The 23,810-nt window shown below is 37.5% G+C and overlaps 1 protein-coding gene across 9 annotated transcripts in view; it reads left to right on the forward strand.

Annotated features, from left to right (window-relative positions):
* The window catches only part of Scaper (S-phase cyclin A associated protein in the ER), a 375,238-nt gene that overhangs the window by 48,176 nt on the left and 303,252 nt on the right, over positions 1-23,810 (forward strand). For all 9 annotated transcript variants that reach the window (XM_004872072.3, XM_087210281.1, XM_087210282.1 and 6 more), the window contains 3 exons: positions 10,464-10,564; positions 14,021-14,137; positions 14,582-14,739. In XM_004872072.3, the coding sequence (XP_004872129.1) occupies positions 10,464-10,564; positions 14,021-14,137; positions 14,582-14,739 (376 nt within the window). The remainder of the gene's footprint in view (positions 1-10,463; positions 10,565-14,020; positions 14,138-14,581; positions 14,740-23,810) is intronic.

Consider the following 23,810-nt stretch of genomic DNA (forward strand, 5'->3'; position numbering starts at 1 on the left):
ATTTCCCATTAGCCTTAGATTGGTTTTCTTGTTGTCATCTAGTAGCTGCTGGATAGTCTTCCCTTGTGTTCTCTCTCTCTCTGTCTCTCTCTCAGCTTCTTTGAGCTCTTTTATCATAATTCACTATTTTGTCCTCAATATCAGCCAGCCTGTCTTCACATTGGTAAATTCTGCAGTGTATGAATTCTATACAGTTTTTTATTTTAGGTATTTCTGCCTGACTTCTTTTCGAGAATTCCATATCCTATTGAGTCTGTTCAAATTTTGAACTGTTTTGGTTAGCTTGTTCAGTTTTTTACTCATTTCCCCAAAACTCACCATGGGCATATTGAATGTAATTGTGGTAAACTTTTAGTTCATTTCTTATTTGAACTCATGTATTTTCTTCATCCCTTCTAAGAACTTTTCATTCTGCTACCTGGTATTTGTTTTCTTCTTCCTTTTTGACCCCTTGCTCTCTCTTGGGGGAGTTGGGGGTTTGGAAATCTTTTATTTCCTTGTTTCTCCATTCTCCTACTTGTATCTGTATTTATTTGTTTATCTATTTGTTTATCTTTTCAAAATTATATGTGTCCCCCCTCACATATAATTTTCTCACCTTTTTTGGGGGAAGGGTTACTGCAGGTTGGGGACTAGAGATGTGAGGAGAGTTTGTGGCTTATATGGAGCTTTTTTAGGAAGATGTTACTTCTCCATAAATAATTTTCAGCTTTGTATGTTCAGTGCTAGTATTTACTCCTTTTGTTATTTAAGTGATTTTAACTCTGTCCCTCTGTTTTGCCAGAAGAATTGCTTCCATTTATAACAGCATCCACAAGTTCAATTTTATATCACGTCTATATAATAGTCCTTGTAGTTACTCTTGCCTTCTTTGTCCATTTTCAATGCATGCTATGACTGTTTATTATTTGTGATTGCTCTGCAGTGAGGTAGGTGAAGTGAGGTGGAGAGAATGAGGGATGTTTGGATGAGTAGTGTTAGGCACTAAAGGGGAGGCTTGAAAGGGAGACTAGTGGTAGATGAGAAGAAAAGGTTGATGTGGGGTCTGATTTTATTGGAATACTTTTATTTGAGTTGAAGTTTCAGCATTAAGAGTTTTCAGAGGATATTTTGTGGGGGCAAGGGCTAGATATGGGAGAAAGGGGGCTCACTTTGTGATTGAGGAGAACTGTGTGGTTATCAGAACTTACAGGGTAGACAGTAAGTAAGCTAGGTAAGATATACAAGAGCCAAAGGCTTAGGGTGGGGAGGATCGGTGAATTATACTAGTGAAGATAGGAGTGACTATGAGGGGACTAAGTATGGTGAATTTAAAGACTTGGGACAAGGAATTTATGTGTTTGGAAAAAGAATAAAAATATCTGTTAATAATATTGTCTTGGTGGTTTGAGGTAAAGAAACTAGGTAAAGAGCTGAGATGAGGGAGAGAACCTAGACACCTATTAAATCAGAGGCAATGAAAGGACAAATACCTAAATAAGAAGAACATAATATAACCCCGTGTTACTAAATAAATTAAGAAATGTACAAAAACTTAAACCAGCCAGGCATGGTAACACATGCCTATAATCCTAGCACTTGGGAGGCAGAGGCAGGAGAATCGCTACAAGTTCAAGGCCAGCCTGAATTACAAAGTGAGACCCTGTCTCAAAAAAAAAAAAAAATAAAAAAACCTTAAACCAATAAGTTTAGCACAGATCAGATATTCCAATGAGACATTGCATGATTCCCAGGTAGCTTCTTTCGCAGAGTGTGTGAGTGTTCACAACCCAATTACTCCTCTGATCCCTCCACTGCAAAACTGAAATTAATTCAGACTCAGGATGTCTTTCTGCCAGGTTGCAGGCATTGTATCAGAGTTTGATCCAGTTCAAGTTCTTAGGTTAGGAACTCTTGCTGTCCCTCTCCCTAGTGTGATGGTAGATTCAGCAGACAAGTTCACTGGCACTAGATTGTTCACTGAGTCAGGATTGTTCCTTTGCAGTCATTTCATTTACAGTAGCAACAGGCTAATCTGTTGCAATGGTATCTATCAGGGCTATTTGAGAGATAACATACCTTAAGGCCCTGTTTTTAGGTCTCTCTTTAGCAGTGGGAACTGGGCACCAATGTGAGCCTCCAATGCTGTGTAACTTGGGTTGCAGCTGGCGTCTGACCACAGGAACCAAGTCTGTGGTCACCACTCGCTGCCTCTCAGCAGAACTCCCCCCAGTCTGCTTTCCCAACTGCTCCAGTCCTCCTATGACTGTCTTTCCTTCATCCACTCTGGGAACCTGGCAGTGTGAAGCAGCCAAGGGGCTGTTCTGGGACTATGGTTCAAACACCCAGCCCTTTCCCCAGTGGCATCCCTGCCAGCTAGCTCCTGGTCCGTGTGACTGTGTCCTCAAGGTGTTGTACCGCAATCACTCACCAACTGTTGACTCTGGAGGGATGCTCGGGAAGCAGTGTCTTGTGTTCTTCCCACTGTCTCCAAGTGCATAAAATTCTCCTGGTCCCAACGCAGCTGTCAGCTCCCTTGTGGTTCCTGTGTACCCTCTCTTCACTTCAGTTCCACTCCAAGCCACTGTCCTCCAGATTCCAGACACTTTATCCTGGAGAAAGCGAGCTGCCGGCACTCACTGCTCTGTCATCTTATCTAAAAAAATTCTGTTTTTTTGTGTTCTTCATGAGAGCCATTCTGGCAGGAATGAGAGAGACTATTAATGTAGTTGCATTTCCCTAATGGGTAAAGATGTTGAATAGTTTTTATATATTTATGGGCCACTTGTACATTTTTTGGACTGGATTGTCTTTTGTGTGTGTGTGTGTGTGCAGTACCCAGAATTGGTACCTTGCACTTCCAAGGCAGGCACAGTGTCACTGAGATAAATCCCCGGCCCTATTTTTTTGCTGGTCAATTTGAGTTCTTTATATATTCTAGATATTAATTCTCTATCACAAGAGTACCTGGCAAATGTTGTTTCCTATTCTGTGGCTATCTCTTCACTCTGTTGTTTCCTTTGTTGCATAGAAGCTTTTAAAAGTAATTCACTTGTTGATTCTTGATATTATTCCTTATGTGATTGGAGTTCTGTTTGGGAAGTCTTTGTGCCTATGGCTTTAAATACTATCCCCCATATTATCTTCCAGCAGTGTCAAAGCTTTATATCAAGGTCTTTCATCTATTTTGATTTGGTTCTATAACAGGGTGAGAGATAAGGATCTGATTTCAATCTTCTGTATGTGGTTACCCAGTTTTCCCAGCACCATTTGTTAAAGAGGCTCTCTTTTTCTCCAGTGTATATTTTTGGCCCATTTGTGAAAAATCAGATAGCTGTAGGTGCATCATGTTGTTTCTGTCTTATCTGTTTTATTCTGTTTCACTACATGTCTGTCTTTTTGCCAGTATCATGTTGCTTTTGTTACTTTGGTGTTGTAGTATAACTTGTAATCTGGTATTGTGGTGCTTCTAGCCTTGTTGTTTTTGCACAGGATTGCTTTGGCTATTCTGGGTCTTCTCTGATTCTATATGAATTTTAGAATTTTTTTCCAGCCCTATGATTGTTATTGGTTGTTTGTTTTTTTGGGGGTACCAGGGATTGAACTCCAGTCCTTGCGCTTGCAAGGCCCGTGGCAGAACCACTGAGCTAATTCCCCAGCCCTGTTACTGGTATTTTAACAGGAATTGTATTGAATCTATAAATTGATTTTGGTAAATATGGCCATCCCAACAATATTAATTCTGCCAATTCATGAACAAAGGAAGTGGCTTTCCTCACCATAGCCTGCCCTGTATTCTCCAGGGTGTACTTTTATCTTACTTTTCCTCTTTTACCCAGCTTAAGCTTGCTCTGCAGAGCCAGCTTCTCCCTCACTCTTCATTTTTACTTTTTAAAATAAACTTTGTCACTGAGAAAACAAGGGAAGTCTTTCTACTTTTTAATGTCTTCTTCAATTTCTTTCATCTTTGTTCTATAATTTTAATTGTACAGGTATTTAACCTCTTTGGTTAGGTTGATTTCTAGGAATTTAATTATTTTCAAGCTATTGTGGACAGAGTTGCTTTTCTGATTTCTTTCTCAGTAAGGTCTTTATTGGTACACAGGAATGCTGTTGATTTTTGTGTGTTGATTTTGTATCCTGCCACTACTGAATTTGTTTATCAGATATAAAAGTTTGCTGTAGAGTTTTTTTGGGTCTTCTGTGTAAAAAGTCATACCTGAAAATAGGGGTAATTTTATTTCTTTCTCTTGCTTGACTGCTCTGGCTAAAGTATTAAGTACTATGTTTTATAAAAGAGGTCAGAGTGGACAACTTTGTCTCATTCTTGATTTTATAGGACATGCTTTTAATTTTTCCACATTCAGGATGGTGTTGGCTCTGGGTTTGTCAATCTGATTTTTTATCAGCTCGAGGTAGGATTTTTCTATATAGTAAGTCCCTCACTTACAAACAAGTTCTGTCCCAGGAGAATTGTTTGTAAGTTGGATGTGTTCATAAGTCGACAAAGTGAGTCTTATACAGTATGCCTGTGAAAATTCACAACTCAGATGTCCATAAGTTGGGGGCTTACTGTATCTATTTTCACCAGTTTCTTTTTTAATCATGAAGGGATATTGGATTTTATTGAAGGCATTTCTTGCATCTGTTGAGATGATCATATGGTTTTTATCCTGGATTCTATTTATGTGGCATAGTACATTTATTGATTTACATGTGTTAAACTGTCCTTGCATCCCTTGTATTAAACCAGCTTGGTCATGGTGAATATTTTTAATGTGTTGTTGAATTCTGTTTGATAGGATCTTATTGAGACTTTTTGCATATGTGTTCATCAAGGATATCAGTCTGTAGTTTCTTTTTTCCTTCCTTTTCTCCTCTTCTTCCTTTTAGTACTTCTTCTTTTTCTTTCTCCTCTTCTTTCTCCTTGTCTCCACTTCTTGTCCTTCTACCTCTTCTTGCTTCCTCCTCGTCCTGGTCCTGGTCCTCGTCCTCGTCCTTGTCCTCCTCCTCTTTGGTAGTTGGATAATTCTGGCTTCATAGAATGAATTTGGAAGCATTCTTTCCCTTTTTATTAAATGAAAATTTTGAGGAGCATTAATATTTGTTTTCTCTCAAGGCCTGGTGAAAATTCAGCCGTAAATCCATTGAGTCCTATTTTAGGTTGGTAGACTATTATTGCATCAACTTCATTCTTTTTTATTGGTCTTTTTAGGTTTTTAATATCTTGTTTTGTTTAGTTTTGGTAGGTTGACTCATACAGTTATCCCCACACATACACATATACTGATATACTATATAAGACTAGTCCTAATAAGAGAATCAAATAGGAGTGGACAAGCAAAAATGAAAAGGAGAGGAGAGTACACGTGTCCTGTTTTTTTTTTAAAGCAAAACATTTATTGGTACATTTTAGGTATACATAATGATTACACTCATCATAGGGAATTTGTACCTGTACATGATATATCCTGCCTCTTCTTTTTTTCCAATCCCTCTTCTCCCCTCAATCTCCCCACATCTTCCTATATACAAAAGCTTTGTTTCCAGTTTTTCCTTCTGTTTTAACTTCTTTCCTTGTCCCTTCTTTCCTTTCTCCCTCCCTCCTCCCTTGTCCCCCTTCCCATTTGAACATTTTCTTCCCATTTCCCAATATCTATCAAACATTTTAGTCCTTATTTCTATTTTTGGTTTCTTACACCAAAGAGACAATGTGGTATTTAGACGTGTGTGTCCGATTTATGTTACTGAAGAGTATGGTCTCAAGGTACATCCATTTAGCTAGAAATGTCTCAAGCTCATCCTTCTTTATGGCAGAGTAGTACTCTGTTGTATAAAAAAACCACCTCTTCTTTATTCATTGGTTGATGGGCATTTGGGCTCTTTCCAAGATTTAACTATTACAAAATATGTTCCACCATAAACATGGGTGTGCATATATCATTGTGGTGTGATGCTTTTCATTCTTTGGGGAAGATACCAAAACGGGAAATAGCTGGGTCAAGTGGAACCTCTAGTTTTAGTTTTGTGAAGAATCTCCACACTGATTTCTACAGTGGTTGCACCAGTCTACACTCCCACCAACAGTGGAGAAGGGTTCCTTTTTTGCCACAGTCCCACAGCATTTATTATTGGTTGATTTCTGATGATAGTCATTCTTTCTGGAGTGAGATGGAATCTTAGTGTTGTTTTAATTTGCATCTTTCCAATAATCAGTGATGTTGAACATTTTTTCATACATTTATTTGCTGTTTCTATTTCTTCATCTGAAAAGTGTCTGTTCAGTTGAGATGCCCATTTTGGATTGAGTCTTTAAATTTGGGGGGTCTGATTTTTTGAGTTCTTTATATATTCTAGATAGTAGTCTTTTGTCTGAGGAATAGTTGGCAAAATTTTTTTTCCCATTTATGGGTTGTCCCTTCACTCTGTTGGTGGTTTCTCTTGCTGTGCAAAAGCTTTTTAATAAGATGAGATCCCCGTTAGTTCTTTGTGATAGTTCCTGTGATTGGAGTTTTGTTCATAAAGTCTTTGCTTACATCAGTGTCTTCGAGAGTTCTACTTACTCTATCTTCCAAGAGATTTAGTGTTTCTGTTTTAATATTTAGATCTTTAATACATTTTAATTTTAGGTTAGTGCATGGTGAAAGATATGGGTCTAGTTTCAATCTTTGGCATGTGGAAAGTCAGTTGTTCCAGCACCATTTATTAAAGAGGCTGTCTGTCTTCCAGTGAAAGTGTTTAGCTCCTTTGTCAAAGATAAGGTGGCTCAGTATGTCTAAAGTTGTTTCTGCATCTTCTTTTTTTTGGTTCTGGGCATCAGACTCAGGACCTTGAGCTTGCAAGGCAGGCGTGGAGCCACTGAGCAAAATCCTGCATTTTCTAATCTGTTCCATTGATCCTCAGATCTGTTTTGTGTTGTTTTTTTTTACCAGTACCATGCTGTTTTCCTCTCAATAGATGCAGAAAAAGTGTTTAAAAGGTCCAACACCCATTCATGATAAAAAAAAAACCCTACTTCCTCCCCAGAATTTGGTATATTCAGTTTCACCAACATTTCTTATGCAACTACAAAATTAAATATATCAAAGTAGATTCTCCATGGTTAAGGCCAGTTTTCAGTTTATTTTGACTTGTATTTCCTGATAACATATGATACAGAGCATCTTTTCACATATCCATCTGTGTATTATATATTGTATAAGTGTTAATATGTTTAGCTTATTTTTAAATTGGATTATTCTTTTTTTTAATTGTAGAGTTTTTAGTGTTTTTTGGTACAGTTTGGACAACAGTTTCATATATGTCTTTTGCAATTATTTTCCCATTCTATGGCTTGTCTTTTCATTCTCTTGATATTGTTTGTTCAGAGTGGAAGTTTTTAATATTAGTAAAATTCAACTCATTACTTTTTTCTCTCATGGTTTGTGCCTTTGATATTGTATCTAACAAGTCAATACCAGATTTCTTTGCGAAACAAAAATATAAGGAAACACTTCATAGGCTGCTTTACAGAATTAAATAGGCAAAAATAAAATACATATTTTGCATGTACTCAGGTAATGACAGTTGTGCATGCATAACAGTTATGAATAGATGGATGGTATTCTCGAAGAAGTAGTTCAAAAAGTGAAATGTGTAACTATGTGTCACTGTTGTTAGTAATTGTATACACCTCACCTTATCACAGTGGTCACCTGAAATTCTGTGATGGAGAAGCAGTCTTTTTATCGGAGTGACCAAAAATCACTATGTGTCACCACTGCATATATAGCCACCTCTAACTAGGAGCTTCTTCCTAGTAGCACATTCACCTATGAACTTACCAATAAGATAAATCTGCTGCCCCATGATCCAATCAACTTTCAAAAGCCTCATCTCTGAACATATGAGATGTTTGGGGGACATTTTAGATCTAAACTGTAACATTCTGCCCCTGGCCCCTAAAAGGCTCATTTCCATCTCATCATGCAAAATACATTTAGTCCATCTCTAAAAATTGACATCTTAACAGTTCCAGCATTGCTGAAAACAGTTTCAGTCTTCTCTGAGACTAAAGGCAAACTCTTGGCTGTGAGCCCCTGGAGAAGTCAAAGAAGAAAGTTAAGTACTTTTAATATGTAATGGCACAGAATAAGCATTCCCATTCTAAAAGGGAGGAATAGATAGATGAAATCCAGCAGGGCAGACATTAAATCCTATACTTCCATGTCTAGCACCTGTGGCAGGTTGTGGTAAGGTATGAACTCCAAGGGCTTGAGCAGCTCTATTCCTATGTCCTTGCTGGTCATAGCCCACATGGCCTGTCTCTTGAACTGGCTCTGTCTGATGCCTGGAGTTTTCCTCAGCAGACATTTCACATTCCTGGCATCTCCAAATTCCTGAAGTCTCTGCTATACTTTTGGCTTCATATATCATCTTTTCAGGGCCTTCTGGCAGGGACTTTGACCCTGTTATGCATTTTTACTTGGCCTTTTAGGCCTTCTTCTAAAATGTAGGTGGAAGCCTCCATGATTTCATAACCCTTGCATTCTACATGCCTGAAGAACCAGCACCGTATGGATGGCGTGAAGGGCTGCTGCCAGCTTGAGCAGTAGCCTGGTCGCTTGGATCATGGCTGCAGTGGCCTTTGAGTACCTGCATGGCTGGTCTCAAGGAAGTACTTTCCCAGGCTTTTGTAGTCCTAAATGAGCAGGAGACCTTGGGGCTGCAAAATCTTTCAAAAGAGCTTACCCTTTTCTACTCTTAAGTCTGTGATGGGTGGGGTCTGGCCAGCTTCTGAGATGCCTTCAACCCATCATTGCTGCAGTCCTGATGCAAAGTACATGGCTTCTTTTTTTTGGTACCAGGGATCGAACTCGGGACCTTGTGCTTGTGAGGCAGAACCACTGAGCTAAATCCCTGGCCTACATGGCTTCTTTTAAATGCTAATCTTTTCAGCAACAGTCTCCTTTGCCTCAACTTTATAAGCACTTCCTTTCTGGCCAAGCTTCACACCATTTGGCTCTTCTGTTTGCTTCTGATTCTCACTGTAAATCTGACTGAAAGAATCCAGCAGTATCCATGCCAGAACCTGAATGTTGGGCTACCTTGAAATGTTTTCTCCCAGATTAATTAGTCCACCACCTTTAATCTCAGTCTCCTTCAAAGTCTCAGGACATGGGAAAAATAGAGACACCTTTTTTTTGGCCAGAATGTGATACATATGGGCTCTAGTCCATTTGCCAGTGGAGTTCTGTTTTCAGCTGAAAGCTCTTGTACCTGGCCTTTACTGTCTGCATTCCTCTCAACATTCTTATCTTCTGAGCTCACACATCAAATATGTTTCACAATACTCCAAGGCTTCTTTAGTCTGAATTTTCAAACTTTTCTAAATCCTCCTTGCAAAACAGTTCCATAGGCTTCTGAACCACATGGTACAATCACAGCAAGAGAGATGACTAAGGAAACACTTCTGAATAATTCATTTGTCAAAGAATAAATTACAGTAGAAATTAGAAAAATTTGAGCTGAGTGATAAGAACAGTTAAGTATGGGATAGAGACTAAGTAATGTTTAAGGGAAATTTCATAGCATTAAAATACATACAGTTTAATGAGCAGTAACAACAAAGGCTGAAAACCAATAATCTAAGTACCCTGGTTAAGAACAGAGTACTTGATCAACCTGATAAAAATATGTGTGAGAAATCCATGGTTAAGATCATATTTCCTTATGAAAGACCGAAAGCTTTTTCCTTTAGGACCAGGAACCAAATAGTGATATTTCCTCTTGTATTTATACTCATTATTGTCGTAGAGGACAATAGACCAGGGAAGTTAGACAAGAAAACATGTTTGAAGTCAGGGCAGTGGTTAACCTGGAGGAGGTGCATAGAACTGGGTTTGGAGGGAATACCAGGGAACTTTCAGGCTGTATTGTTACATTCTTTGTCATGGGTGGTGTTTATATCATGGGTCTTTGCCTTGTAATAAGTTACCTGTTTATGTTTTTTGTACTTTGTGGTGTTTCTGCTTTTTATTTGCAATAATTTATGTATATGTTTATGTTTTATGAACTTTTGTATATATTAATTTCACAATAAAAAGATTAAAAGGATTAGGAGGTCTTAGAAAGGTGTACAGTAAGTCCCTGACTTATAAGCATTCACAGTTGTGAACTTTCACAGCTGTACTGTATAAGACTCACTTTGTTGGCTTATGAACGAATCCAACTTATGAACAATTCTGAAAGGGAACTCATTTGTAAGTTGGAGACTTACTGTACCAATGCCATTTGTTGGTCTTTAGACTCTCAACTTCACATACTTGTTATTTTACCAAATAGAATAAAAGAATTAAAAGCAAAATTAGATCAGTACATTAATTAGGCAGCTTCTTCAATGAATATAATGTAAAACTTATTAATACACAAGTCCTTCACTATAATACTCTTTTCTTGAACCGTTTTACTCTCAGAATGTAAGTTAATTTTTTTGTTTAAATTAGGAGGTGTTAATGATGCTGGATAACTATGTGAGAGATTTCAAAGCATTGATTGACTGGATTCAGCTTCAGGAGAAGCTAGAGAAGACAGATGCTCAAAGCAGGTATTGAACTCTGTACTTGCATTTGTAGTAATCAACAATTTCAATAGCAGTCATTGAAACTGACAGGAAATTTAACCTCACATTGACTTGAAACATGTAAAAACCTAAAAGTTTGGTGCTACATTTTTCACTTGGTTCAGTAAGAGGTATTTTATCATGTACCTGCCAATGCAAAGTACATTATTCAGGTCAGAAATTTAATTGTTGAATACAAAACATTTACTACTGTCATGGAATTTGTAGTCTAAGAGTATGATAAAAATAGAACTTGTAGTACATAAAATTATTATGGGTGTTCAAGAAGAACATTTCTTTTTTTTTTTTGGTACCAGGAATCAAACTCAGGACCTTGCACTTGCAAGGCAGGCGACGGAACCACTGAGCTAAATCCTCAGTCCAGGACATTTTATTTTTGAGGATCAATCAGAAAAGGTTTCATGGAGGTTGCATAAGTGTTTAAATGTGATGGATTTTACTAAGGAAGGGAGTAAATTAGAACAGTATGTGAGTGCAGACCAGTGGTAAAATAAAAGTAAATAGGGAAAGATATAGTGTATCTTCTCATTATGGTAGGGAAACGGATGATTTTTGATTTGGAAAGTAATGGGAGATGAAAGCTCTTTTAAAATAAGATTCATTTGGTGTCTACACATAATATCTGGGTGTTATACGTCAGGCTCAGGGACCCTGGTAAAGACACACAGTTCTTGCCCTTGTGAAGTGTGTAGTATGTGCTGTGGTCTAATTGTGTCCTCCCAAAATTCACATGTTGAAATGTGATCACCAAGGTGGGAGAGAGGGGAGGGAGAGGAAAGAGAAGTAAAAAATTAAAATGTGTTATGTGCATGTACAAATTCCCCATGATGAAAATAATCATTATGTACTACAAATATGCATAAATAAAAATTAAAGAAAGGAATTTAATCACCAGTATGATAGTATAAAGAGGTGGAGCCTTTAGAAGGTGATTAAGTTATGAAGGTGCTGTCATGAACCCTGAGAAAATAGACCTAGGCTACCTCTTTGTTTTGAATTTAACTTGGCTTCAATCTCAGTGGGTGGAACCATGCACTAAAAAGGCATCTTTTGTCTAATATCATAGTCCCAAGAGGGGACAAGAAGATAAAGGGCTCCCTAGAGACAAATCTAGGAGAGCTGGATCTTCAGGAAATCGAAATCAGAAAATATGAATTGATCTTTTAAATATTTTTGTTTTTCATGATGAAACATTTTGATTTTTTATTGCCTGCTTCATTTATAGTCTCTGGGTGGCTCAGTTCTAGGTATTTTTGTTTCTATCAAGCAGTTTTACCCTTGCCCCTTGGCAGTAGGCAATTGGATCTGGGGGTACATTCTTTCACTGGGCTGAACTAAACTAAAAGATTAGTATACTGACTTGTCTGACTAGTAGCTGTATTGCCCCCGTGAAGGTAAGGAGAGGAAAGCAGGTTGAAAGAAAATGGAATAGATTTACAAAGAGAAGCAGAGATGAGAGAAATCATGTGTTATAAAGAGCTCAAGAGTATTGCCTTACGGTCTGTCTGTTCCAGGTCTAATCCTCATGAACCCTGATTGTAGTTTTTCCTTCCCTTTGGAAGTCCCTGATCTGACACAGTTTATATCCTTACCATAAGTCTTTTTTCTTTTCAGTTTTAATTTAAGTTTCTGGGTTTTTTTCTGGACTTAAAAGGATCTATAATGTAACTACCAAAGGCGTTTGAGAAGAACAATTTAAAAAATCATGCTTTCAAATTTCAGTCAGGTAGTAGTGGCTGCATTGAAAATTGTATTGAAAAAATTTAGAGTCCAGCTCCAAGCTTGACAATGATGGCTTTCCCTGTCCTGGTACCATGGTTCAAAAATATACCTGAGGCATCTGTTTTTACCTGAACCAGTTAGCAGCATTTCTTCTCTTTGCCATCTGAGGCAGTGCCAAGATACGGAATGCAACCTTAAATTTCCTGTAGATGGCATTATTTGTCTTACTTTCTTCAAGTCATGTACAATATTCGTTTCCGCTTGACTTCAGATTTAAATGTGGAAATTGTTCATATTTAAGGAAGTAAATATTGATGAATGTTTATATATTTGCATTATGGGTAAGGACTAGGTAGAAACTACAAAGAAAAATATTGATTCACTTGATTTAACAAGAAGAAAGCAAGCCTTTCTATATAAAAACAGTTAAATTGAAAGCAAAATAATTGCAACACCAATGCTGACAGACTTGTAACCGTAATAATAATAGTATGCTAGTAAACTATTTTAGGTTCATTAGAAAGTGACACAAATCCCAGTGGAAAAGGGCTAAAGATACCAATATGCAAATCCCAGAAGACAAAATTCAAATCAGTAGTAAGCTATAATAATAAATGTGTATAATTTAAAAATGAAAACAATGAAATAGCATTTTGCCAGAGTAATTTTTAAAAGAAGATAGGGACTTTTGGCCAGGTTGAAGGGGATACTCTTTATCCAGTGAGAGTATTGTAAGTTACATTTCTGGCTTTACCATTTTTTTTTCCAGTATTGGGGATCAAACTCAGGACCTTGCACTTGCCAGGCAGGTGCAGTGCCACTGAGCTATATCCCTGCCCCTGTATGTTACATTTCTGGAAGATGACTTGGAAATAATTGGCAAAATAGGGCCGGGGATTTAGCTCAGTGGTTGTGGTGCCTGCCTCGCAAGAGCAAGGTCCTGAGTTCGATACTTGGTACCAATAAATAGGCAATAGGTTTAGGCTTTTGAATACATTGTGTGAATTTTCTTTCCTAACAATGTCACTTTTTAAATGAGAAATGAAAAATCTCACTCACCAAACTTACTAGTCAGCTGCAGAAGACCCAGGGTGGTGACAAGATCTGACTGAGGGAATGGGAATAGAGAAGACATTGCTTAAAGGAACATTTTGGGGACTTCGTCCTGTCCGGTGACTGATTGTGGGGTCAGTGGTGATACAGACACAGATGTTAAGTTGCATTTTTAGCTTTCCTATTGAATAACAATGAAATAATTATGTTCCCTGTCTCATGGGTGATTATGAGAGGCTGGAGAGTTCATATTTTCCTGTATATTCTCTACTTAACCCTCACCCTTTCTTTGTATCTTGATTGTTGTTGCATCAGAGTAGCCTGAACTAATACCATTGCCTTTTGATGTATTTTTAGCTGGGTGTGTGGAAGCTTGTAAATCCTAAAGTGTCCTCAAGTCTCTATAACCCCATAACCTTTTTGAGATAAGTAAAGTCCCTTTGCTTTGGTGCCCTTTATAGAATATCCTGGACCTTGCACCATCTGTGATTTCTCACCAGTAGTGTGGTAACTTTCTAGTAAGCAGTACTGTAGGGAAAAATTGAGACTTAATTATGTTTTTATTAGTAACAACCAAGAGAAATTATTAGTTTGTTTTTCCTTTTTCTCAGTTAATTGAATATGCTGTGTGTCTTGAATTGACAGACCAACATCACTTGCATGGGAAGTAAAGAAGATGTCTCCAGGACGTCATGTGATTCCAAGTCCATCAACAGATAGAATAAATGCAGCTTCAAATGCTCGAAGAAGCTTAAATTTCGGGTGAGATGAACTCAAAAAAGCCTACAAAGTCTTGTATTACTATCAGTTATGTTCTGCGGATAATATAAAGCATAATATTTCACATAAAAATACTCATATATGTGTTGGTATGTTAAGGTCAGGAATGTTGGGCAAAGCTATTAACCCTCAGAAAGGAGACACTGTGACACTGTGCACCGATTAGCAATCCCAGGGGACATTGAAACACCAAAGAAAGCTTATATATTATTCTTATTAACTTGTCTGTAGTCCCATATATTATATAATATTATATGAAATTAGTGATTAGATCAAAAAAAATTCATGAATCTAGTTACCTTACATTGCTATAGTACTATTATTCTCTACATAGATATACACAATTAAAAATCTATTATGTTTCACATGTACTTAACATTTCACTTTCCTATTTAATGTATTAGCTATATTTCTTTTTCTCCCTAGGGGTTCACCTGGCACAGTGGTTGCTCCATGTCTGGCTCCTGCAGGTGTCAGCTGGGCTGACAAGGTGAAGGCTCATCACACAGGCTCTGCCTCTTCAGACACAGCCCCTGCTCAGCTGTGCCCACCCATGGCTGTGCAGAAGGTGTCTCGCAGAAATGGCAAGTGACTCTGAAGTAGCCTTTTGTGTAGTAAACAGGTGGATGTATATATACTGTTCAAAACTGGTCCTGATAGAATTAGATATTAATCTTTCTGCATCTTTTTGTGATATCAATTTGCTTAAGTTAAAATCATAGAATAAGGGTATAGCTCAGGGATAGAGTGCTTGCCTGGCATGCACTGGGCCCTGGAGTTGATCCCTTGCACCATGAAAAAAATTTTCCAAAACCATAAAGTTATCTTGAAAACTGAGCATAACTAGTTTTCAGCACTGTATGATAGTCAGTGGCGATCATTTTGGTTTCTGTTTATCCTGTATAAACTTGGAGAAGGATGATGTCTTATCAGTTCATTTATATGATCCCGTAGAATTTTTTGACTTAAAGTAGAAAAAAAAATAGGCTTTTCCATTCTTCAGGCAGTATACATTACAATTTAAGCGGATTTATATTTGATTATTATTTTGGTACTACAAAGTAATCTGTTTACCTCTGCTTGCGTGTTTATTTTTTATACCATTGTTATAATTAAGGAACACAAATAAATATAAGGCATGTAATTATGAATTCCTACCTGGGACATTTTACTTGTAAGAATTTCCTTCATAAAACCTTTTTATACATACAGAAATGCTACAGAGGCTGGGATGTGGGCACAATAATTAGTAACAGTGTGTCTGTATCATGAGCGAAGGGAACTTCAGAAGCACTCTTCTATTTTCTCCACTGTCATGTCCCTGTGGAGCTTTTTGTTTCAGAAAGAAGTGTTTTATTGCATATGACAGAGACATTGCTATCTTTGTATTATGAATCTGCTGTATTTTCATTTTCCATTTTGGTCTCACTAAATTGTGTTGGCTTATTTCAAACAATATTATTTACTTTTACCCAATATAATAATGTCCTTGGTTTCTTCATATAGGCTGACTAGTAGCAAACTGACAATAGGCAGAAGTTCTGTATATGTATATTTATATTTGATTACCTATAAATATACATCATGTATTTTATATAAATATAATGCTACATCATATAATTACATATTGTTTTGTTATTTATATTTTATTATTTTTATATGTATATTTTATTTGTTTTCTGCTGGTTTAATAAAATACCAAAGGACGGTGGTTTATAAATAAAAGAGATTTAATTACCTTGTAGTTTTGGAGGCTGAAAGTCTAAGATGGTGGCTCGTCAGTTCATCCTCCGGTAAGGGCCTCCTATAGTGGATGGTGTTACTATGACTGTAGGGAGAACAGTTGTATAGTGAGACTGCAGGCCAGAGAGCAGTTCAAGAATCAGGTTCTCTTTTGTGGCATCTCACTCTTTTATGAACTAACTAGGGTCCCAAAAGAACCCCCTTTAAATCTCTTTCAGGGGCAACACACCAACTGACCTAAGCTCCTCCTGTGAGGCTCTGCCTACTGAGGTTCCCCTGTCTCAGCACTGTATGCTGAAGACCAAACCTCCAAGATATGCACCGTTGGGGACAAAGGACAACCAAACCACAGCAAGCTCTTTATCTTAGAGAAACCTAGCAAAAATGTGGAACCATAAAATTTTAACCTGAGAGAAATATATTTTAGAATAACAAAGGAAACAAAATCTTACAAGAATCATATTGTTAGCACACATCAAGGCTTTATTTAAACCAGTACTTTCATATTATTCACAAATAACCCATTTGGTTGAGATGAAATAATAGATCATGATTATATCTGTGCTTAAAAACTTTATTAAGATATTGAGAAATTATGTTTTGGATTACTTTGGTCTTCAGTTTTGGGGTTCTAGTATGCTGGTATGTGTGCTACTGGTGTGAGCATTCTCGTGTGCTGGTATACACAGTGAATTATGGTATAGCCATAGTTGTAATGTTTCTAATTATGTGCTATAAAATAATTCAAGTTAAAGGTGACTGAGTGATCACATATATTTAACTTGCTCTTCCCCAAACACAGCTAAAATGGTATAGAAAATGATTTAAAAATTGGACCCATGTAAAAGGAGAAGAAATGATATGAGCAAAGTTTGGGAAGGTGGAGAGGAGAAGGACCACTGGTAACTGACAGAATTTAAGTGAGCCAGCTGAATCCTAAGATAAAAATAAGGGACAAAGCTGAAATGCAGTTTAGTTTTCCCCAAAAAATCCTCAAAATGTTGAAAAATTGGTGGTGCAAGTATCTCTAAAGGTGAGGGTAGAGGAAGCGGGGGTGGTACTGTAAGATGCTTAGTCTCTTGAACTCTGTCTTCTTACTTGCAACCAGTCCACATTTATGGTGATCACAGTGATCTGGAAGTAAAGAATCCAGGAAGACAGAAGAGCTTGTTTATACCTACTTGCACACATTAAGAAATGTTAAATTGAGAAGTTAGGGTTTAAATTGATTCTGAGTACACAGAAAATATTGTGGCTAAATCAGGGAGAGAAAAGATATAGGAAAATGTAGCGAAGAATGTGAGAGTCACATCTGTGAATGGAGCTCAGGAAAGGTGGTATGATATTGCAGAAGCAGCATTAGAAGAGGTGATCACTGAAAATTTCCCAAAACTGTTGAAAGGAATCGAGTCTCAGATTCAAGAAGCAGTATTAACCCCAGTGGGAACATACAAAATGAATTTCATCTAGTTATGACACGTTAAAAATACTGACAATTAAAAAGAAAATTCTTTCAAGTAGTTGGAGAAAAAGAGATTCTATTTTCAAAGAAATGAAAGTAAGCTGATGGCTGACTTCACAGTAGAAACCATAGACGCTAGGTGACAATGGAAGGATGTCTTTAAGATGCTGAAAGTAATGAACAAACTAGAATTTTATACCCAACAAAAATACCCTTAAGCAATTTGGCAAATAAAGACAATTCCACACAAATAAAACTTGAGAAAATTCATACTTAGCAGATAGATCTTCACTAAGAGAAGAGCCTTTTAGGTGGAATGAAAGTGAATCTAGGTGGAAACTGACACATGGATAGAGAAATGAAGAGCACTAGCAGGAGTGCACCTGGGGGCAAAGTTAGATATGTACTGACTAGATGAGCATAATGTCCCATGGACCTTGAAACATAAGAAGGCTGAGAATATATGACAGTAATACAGAGGATAGGAGAAGAGTAAATGCTGTATATATTTTCTAGGGCCTAGATGTTTACAAAAGTACTAAATTGTATTCAAGTGTAATAAATCAAGGATGCATATTGTAAACTCTAGGAAACCACTAAGAAGAGTAAAAAAAAGTATGATAGCCTTATAGAGAGGAAAGTGAAGTAATAAAAATAATTTTAAAAAAGAAGACAAGAAAGGAGAAAGAAACATAAAATAGACTGAATTAATGAAAAATTATAGAAGTAAATACCAATATATAAATCTCTGCATTAAATATTTGTTTTGTTTTGTTTTTTTGGTATTGGGGATTGAACTTGGGTCCTTGCACTGTGCAGCAGGTGGCGAAACCACTGAGCTAAATCCCCAGCCCTCTCTGCATTAAATATAAATTGTCTAAATATTCAGTTATAAAAACAAAAATTATAAGATTACATTAAGAATAAAGGCCAACTATATTTTTCTATAAGAGATATATCTTCAGTATAAGAATAGAAAAGTCTAAAGTAAATATATTCTACACATATCCTACTTAAATCAAAGCTGGTGTTGCTCTAAATATAAGACAAAATAGACTAAGCAAGAAACATTTTAAAGAAAGATATGTCTTAAAGATTAAAGGATCAGTTCAACTGAAAGAATTTATAAAGGATCAGTTTAACAGAAAGATATATTTCTAAATTTGTATATCTATGTATCCATGCATATTTAGATATTCAAACATGACTGCAAAACCTACAGAACAGAAATTTATGGAACTGAAAGGAAAAATTGATAAATCTGTGCCCATTCTGGGAAACTTTACTAGCTGATTGTCCAAACAGACAAAAGGCAGTAAAGGCAGAATATCTGAGCAGCCTGGTTACTGAGCTTGACACAATGGAGTTGTCCAATAGGTAGTGCACATGCTTTCCTGGTCTTCATCTTAGGCTTCAGTCTGATTTTTTACTGGGAAGCATTCTGGTCCCCTAGTCCTCTGTTCTGAATGTCTAATCTGCTATAAACTTATCTATTAAATTCACAGTTTCAGTTTTTTATAATTTGTACAATTTCTATTTGACCATTAAAGAACAGCTTCTTATATCTGCTGGTAGACTACGTCTTTCTATATTTTATTGAACATACTTATCATAGTTTATTTTTAAATATCTGTCCTTGAAAAATAAAATATCTGAATTACATGTAGGTTTACTATACACACATTTTTTGTAGATTTTCAGTTATTTGACCCTGTTTTTCTTTAGCATCCTCACAATTTTCAGTTGAATGCTTAATTAACAATGTGTATTGAGTTGCTCGGAAAACACTGAATCAGCCCGCTGCAGACAGACAGGTCTGCTGATGCGGTCCCAAGGTCGCCAGTCGCGCTGAAAACACCGAATCAGCCCGTGCCCTGGCAGCAATCCACTGGATACCCCCCCCCCCGCTCCTTTGGCCTCTTCTCTGTACAGCCACCTGGTTCCACACTACAAAGACGCAGAGGACACTGGACCACCAGACCACTTTACTGGAGCTAATCAAGTTCTCAGCATTTAAAGAATTCCTGCCCAGAGGTAGGGGCTTCTGAGCCACCATCCCACTGCTCCTGGTCCAGAGGAACGGGCTTCCAGGGTGCCAAACATCCTGCCGCTCCTGGCCCAGAGGAAGAGGCTTCCAGGCTGCCAAATGTCCCACCACTCCCAGCCCAGAAGAAGGGGCGTTAGGGCCACCATCCCTACCGCGGCTCCCGGCCCCTGGCCCACCTCTCCCAGCTCAGAGGAGGTGAGCCTTGTGGACGTCAACAGCACCCCCCTGCCCCCCAAGTCGAAATGAGAAAAGACATAAATAAGTCTCAAAACCAGACTTCCAGATCACCTACAGTAACACCAAAGGGAAATGAGATGGAATACTCTGATACTCAAACACCTGGACCCACTGAACTGGCAACAAAAGGGGATCTGGAAAAAATGAAATCAGAAATAATTTCTCAGATAACAGGAGAAATTGTGCTCCTAGTGCAAGATATGATTAATAAATCTAGAGAGGAGCTTAGGAACATGATGGAATCCCAACATAGGAAACAAATGGAATCCATAAAACAGATGCAAATAGATTTCCAGGACATGAAAAACTCCATTGAAAGTCTACAGAGCAGAATGAGCCAATGTGAGGACAGAATTTCAGATATAGAAGATAAGATTGCAATTAATGACCAGGAAAAGAAAAATTATTTCAAAATTATAAGAGAACACAAGAAATCAATCCCAGCAGCTGCTAGACGATGCAAAGAAGAATAACATAAGACTGATTGGAGTCAATGAAGAAACAGGAGAGCATGCAGATGACATAAAAAAACTCTTCACAGAAGTAATGGCAGAAAACTTCCCAAGCAGGGGAAAAGAACTTGACATACAGATAAGTGAGGAATATAGGACTCCCAATAGCCTTGATCAAAACAAATCTACACATAGGCATATAATTGTTAAGATTCCAGAAACTCAGCAGAAGAACAAAGTTCTACAAGCAGTTAGAGAAAAGAAACAAATCACATACAAAGGAAAGCCCATCAGAATCACAGCAAACTTCTCAACACAAACCATCAAGGCAAGAGGAGCTTGGAGTGACATATTCCAAACCCTAAAAGAAAACAGTCTCCAACCCAGATTGATGTACCTTGTAAAACTATCTCTCAAAATTGATGGAGAATTAAGATACTTTCATGGAAAAGAGCACCTTAGGAACTTCATGAATACCAAACCAGCACTCCAAAGAATTTTACACAATATCCTCGGAACAGACATTGTGGATCACAACCCCAGGAAGCAAAGCAGAATGAACCCATCTGGCATGACAAGAAATTAAATGTAAAGGGGGAGAACTCAACAAAAAAAAGTCATGGCGATGATAAGTCAATACGTTTCAGTTATAACCATCAACGTTAATGGTCTCAATTCACCAATCAAAAGAAACAGACTGGCAGAATGAGTCAAGAAGCAAAATCCAACAATAGGCTGCATACAAGAAACACACTTGATTGAAAATGAAACTCATAGACTGAAATTTAAAGGGTGGAAAACAATACTGCATGCAACAGGAACCCCCAAAAAAGCAGGAGTAGCTATCCTTTTTGCAGATCAAGTAGATTTCAAACCAGCACTGATTAAGAGAGACGAAGAAGGACACTACATCCTTGTAAAGGGAAGAATCCAAGAGGAAGAGATGACAATCATAAATATCTATGCACCAAACACTAGTGCGCCCAACTATATAAAGCAAATACTAATGGACATGAAAAGTCATATATGCACTAATACAATTGTAGTGGGGGACCTCAACACCCCACTGTCAGAAATAGATCAACTAGACAAAAAATAAGTAATGAAATACTAGAACTCAATCGAACTCTTGAACAAATGAACCTAACAGATGTTTACAGAGTCTTCCACCCCACAAAAGCATAAGACACATTCTTCTCAGCTGCACCTGGGTCATTCTTCTCCAAAATAGAGCACATACCCACACATAGAATATGTTTAAGTAAGTGCAAAGGAATTGAAGTTATCCCCTGTATATTATCAGACCATAGTGTGATGAAATTGGAGATCCATAGCAAAAGAAACTCAAAAAATTTCATAAACATGTGGAAATTGAACAACACACTTCTGAATAACCAATGGGTCACAGAGGAAATTAAAGAAGAAATCAGACAGTTCCTTCAATTAAATGACAATGACAGTACAACATATCGGAATCTATGGGGCACAGTGAAAGCAGTCTTACAAGGGAAATTCATAGCAGTGAATATGCATATTAGGAAAACAGAACGAGCCCAATTTAACAACCCGATGCTGAACCTCAAGCTTCTAGAAAAAGAACAGGACAACCCCAGAGCTCATACAAGGGAGGAAATTATAAAGATCAGAGGAGAAATCAATGCAATGGAGACTAAGAGAACAATACAACAAATCAATGAAGCCAAGAGTTGGTTCTTCGAAAGAATCAACAAAATTGACCAACCCTTAGCCAACCTTGTCAGAAAAAGGAATGAAAAGGCCCAGATCCATGCAATTAGGAATGAAAAGGGTGAAATTACAACAGACCCAGCAGAAATCCAGAGGATCATCAATACCTACTTCCAGAACCTATACGCCAATAAGATGGACAACACAGAAGAAATGGACAGATTCCTAGATACATATGAATTACCAAAGTTGAACGAAGAAGACCTAAAAATTCTGAACAACCCAATATCAACCAATGAAATTGAAAATGTAATTAAAAACTTATCAACTAAGAAAAGCCCAGGCCCTGATGGCTTCAGTGCTGAATTCTACAAGACATTTAGAGAGGAACTGCTGCCACTACTGTTTAAACTCTTCAATGAAATTGAAAAGGAAGCAATACTCCCAAATTCATTCCTGGAAGCAAGCATCACCTTGATCCCCAAAGCAGAGAAAGACCCAACCGAAAAGGAGAACAATAGGCCAATCTCACTAATGAACATAGATGCAAAAATCCTTAATAAGATACTGGCAAACAGAATGCAGAAGATCATCAAGAAGATCATACACCCTGATGAAGTGGGATTCATCCCAGGGATGCAGGGATGGTTCAATATAAGCAAATCAATCAATGTAATACACTATATCAATAGAGCCAAGGACAAAAACCATATGATCATCTCAATAGATGCAGAAAAAGCATTTGACAAAATCCAACATGCATTTATTAAAAATTTATTAAAGATAGCCTCTTTAATAAATGGTGCCAGAAAAATTGGGTTTCAACTTGCCAAAGTTTAAAACTAGACCTATATCTCTCGCCATGCACTAAACTAAAATCGAAATGGATTAAAGATCTAAATATTAAAATAGAAACTCTGAACCAGTTGGAACAGAGGTTAGGTAGAACTCTTGAAGACATTGCTGTAGGAAAAGATTTTATGAACAAAACCTCAGTTGCCTGTGAACTAGCACAAACAGTCAAGTGGGATCTCTTCTTCTTAAAAAGCTTCTGCACAGCACGAGAAACCACTAACTGTGAAGAGACAACCCACAATGTGGGGAAAAATCTTCACCTGCTTTTCCTCAGACAAAGGTCTACTATCTCGAATTTATAAAGAAATTAAAAAGATCAGACCTCCCAAATTTAAAGCCCCAGTCTGAAAATGGGCATCTGAAATGAACAGACATTTCTCAGACAAGGAAGTAGGAATAGCAAATAAATACATGAAAAAATGTTCCACATCACTGGTCATTCGAGAGATGCAAATGAAAACAACGCTGAGATTCCACTTCACTCCAGAAAGAATGGCTGCTATCATGAAATCAACCAATAACAAATGCTGGTGGGGCTGTGGGGAAAGAGGAACCCTGCTCCACTGCTGGTGGGAGTGTAGACTGGTGCAAGCACTGTGGAAATCAGTATGGAGATACCTCCAAGAACTAGGACTGAAAGTCCCATTTGACCCTGCTATTCCACTGCTGGGGATCTTCCCCAAAGAATTAAAAGAATCATACCACAGTGATATATGTGCACCCATGTTCATAGCAGCACAGTTTGTGATAGCTAAAACTTGGAAGCAGCCCATATGCCCATCAACTGGAGAATGGATAAAGAAAATGTGGGGTTTTATAAAATGGAGTACAACTCAGCCATAAAAAATGAGAAATTAGAGACATTTATAGCGAAATGGATGTACATTGAGGCGATACTCTTAAGTGAAATAAATAGAACATGCATGTATAAATACCGAATAGTTTCTCTGGTGTGAGAAACTGAAAGTGTAAATAAGGACTAAAAGGTATAATAGGTAATGTGAAATAGGAAGAACAGGGGCAAAAGGGAAGGGGAAGTGGGAAGGGGTAGGGGAAAGGAAAGAAGGGTATGGAATTAATGTGAGAAAATGGAAAAATAGGAACAAAATCTTTGTAAATAGGGAGGACTGGAGGGGTTGAAGGGAGGGCTGGGCAACGGTGAAAAATAAGAAC

This window comes from Heterocephalus glaber, unplaced genomic scaffold, assembly GCF_053883595.1.
Source record: "Heterocephalus glaber isolate CG9 unplaced genomic scaffold, H.glaber_assembly_v1.0 deba00001140, whole genome shotgun sequence".
NCBI lineage: Eukaryota > Metazoa > Chordata > Mammalia > Rodentia > Bathyergidae > Heterocephalus > Heterocephalus glaber.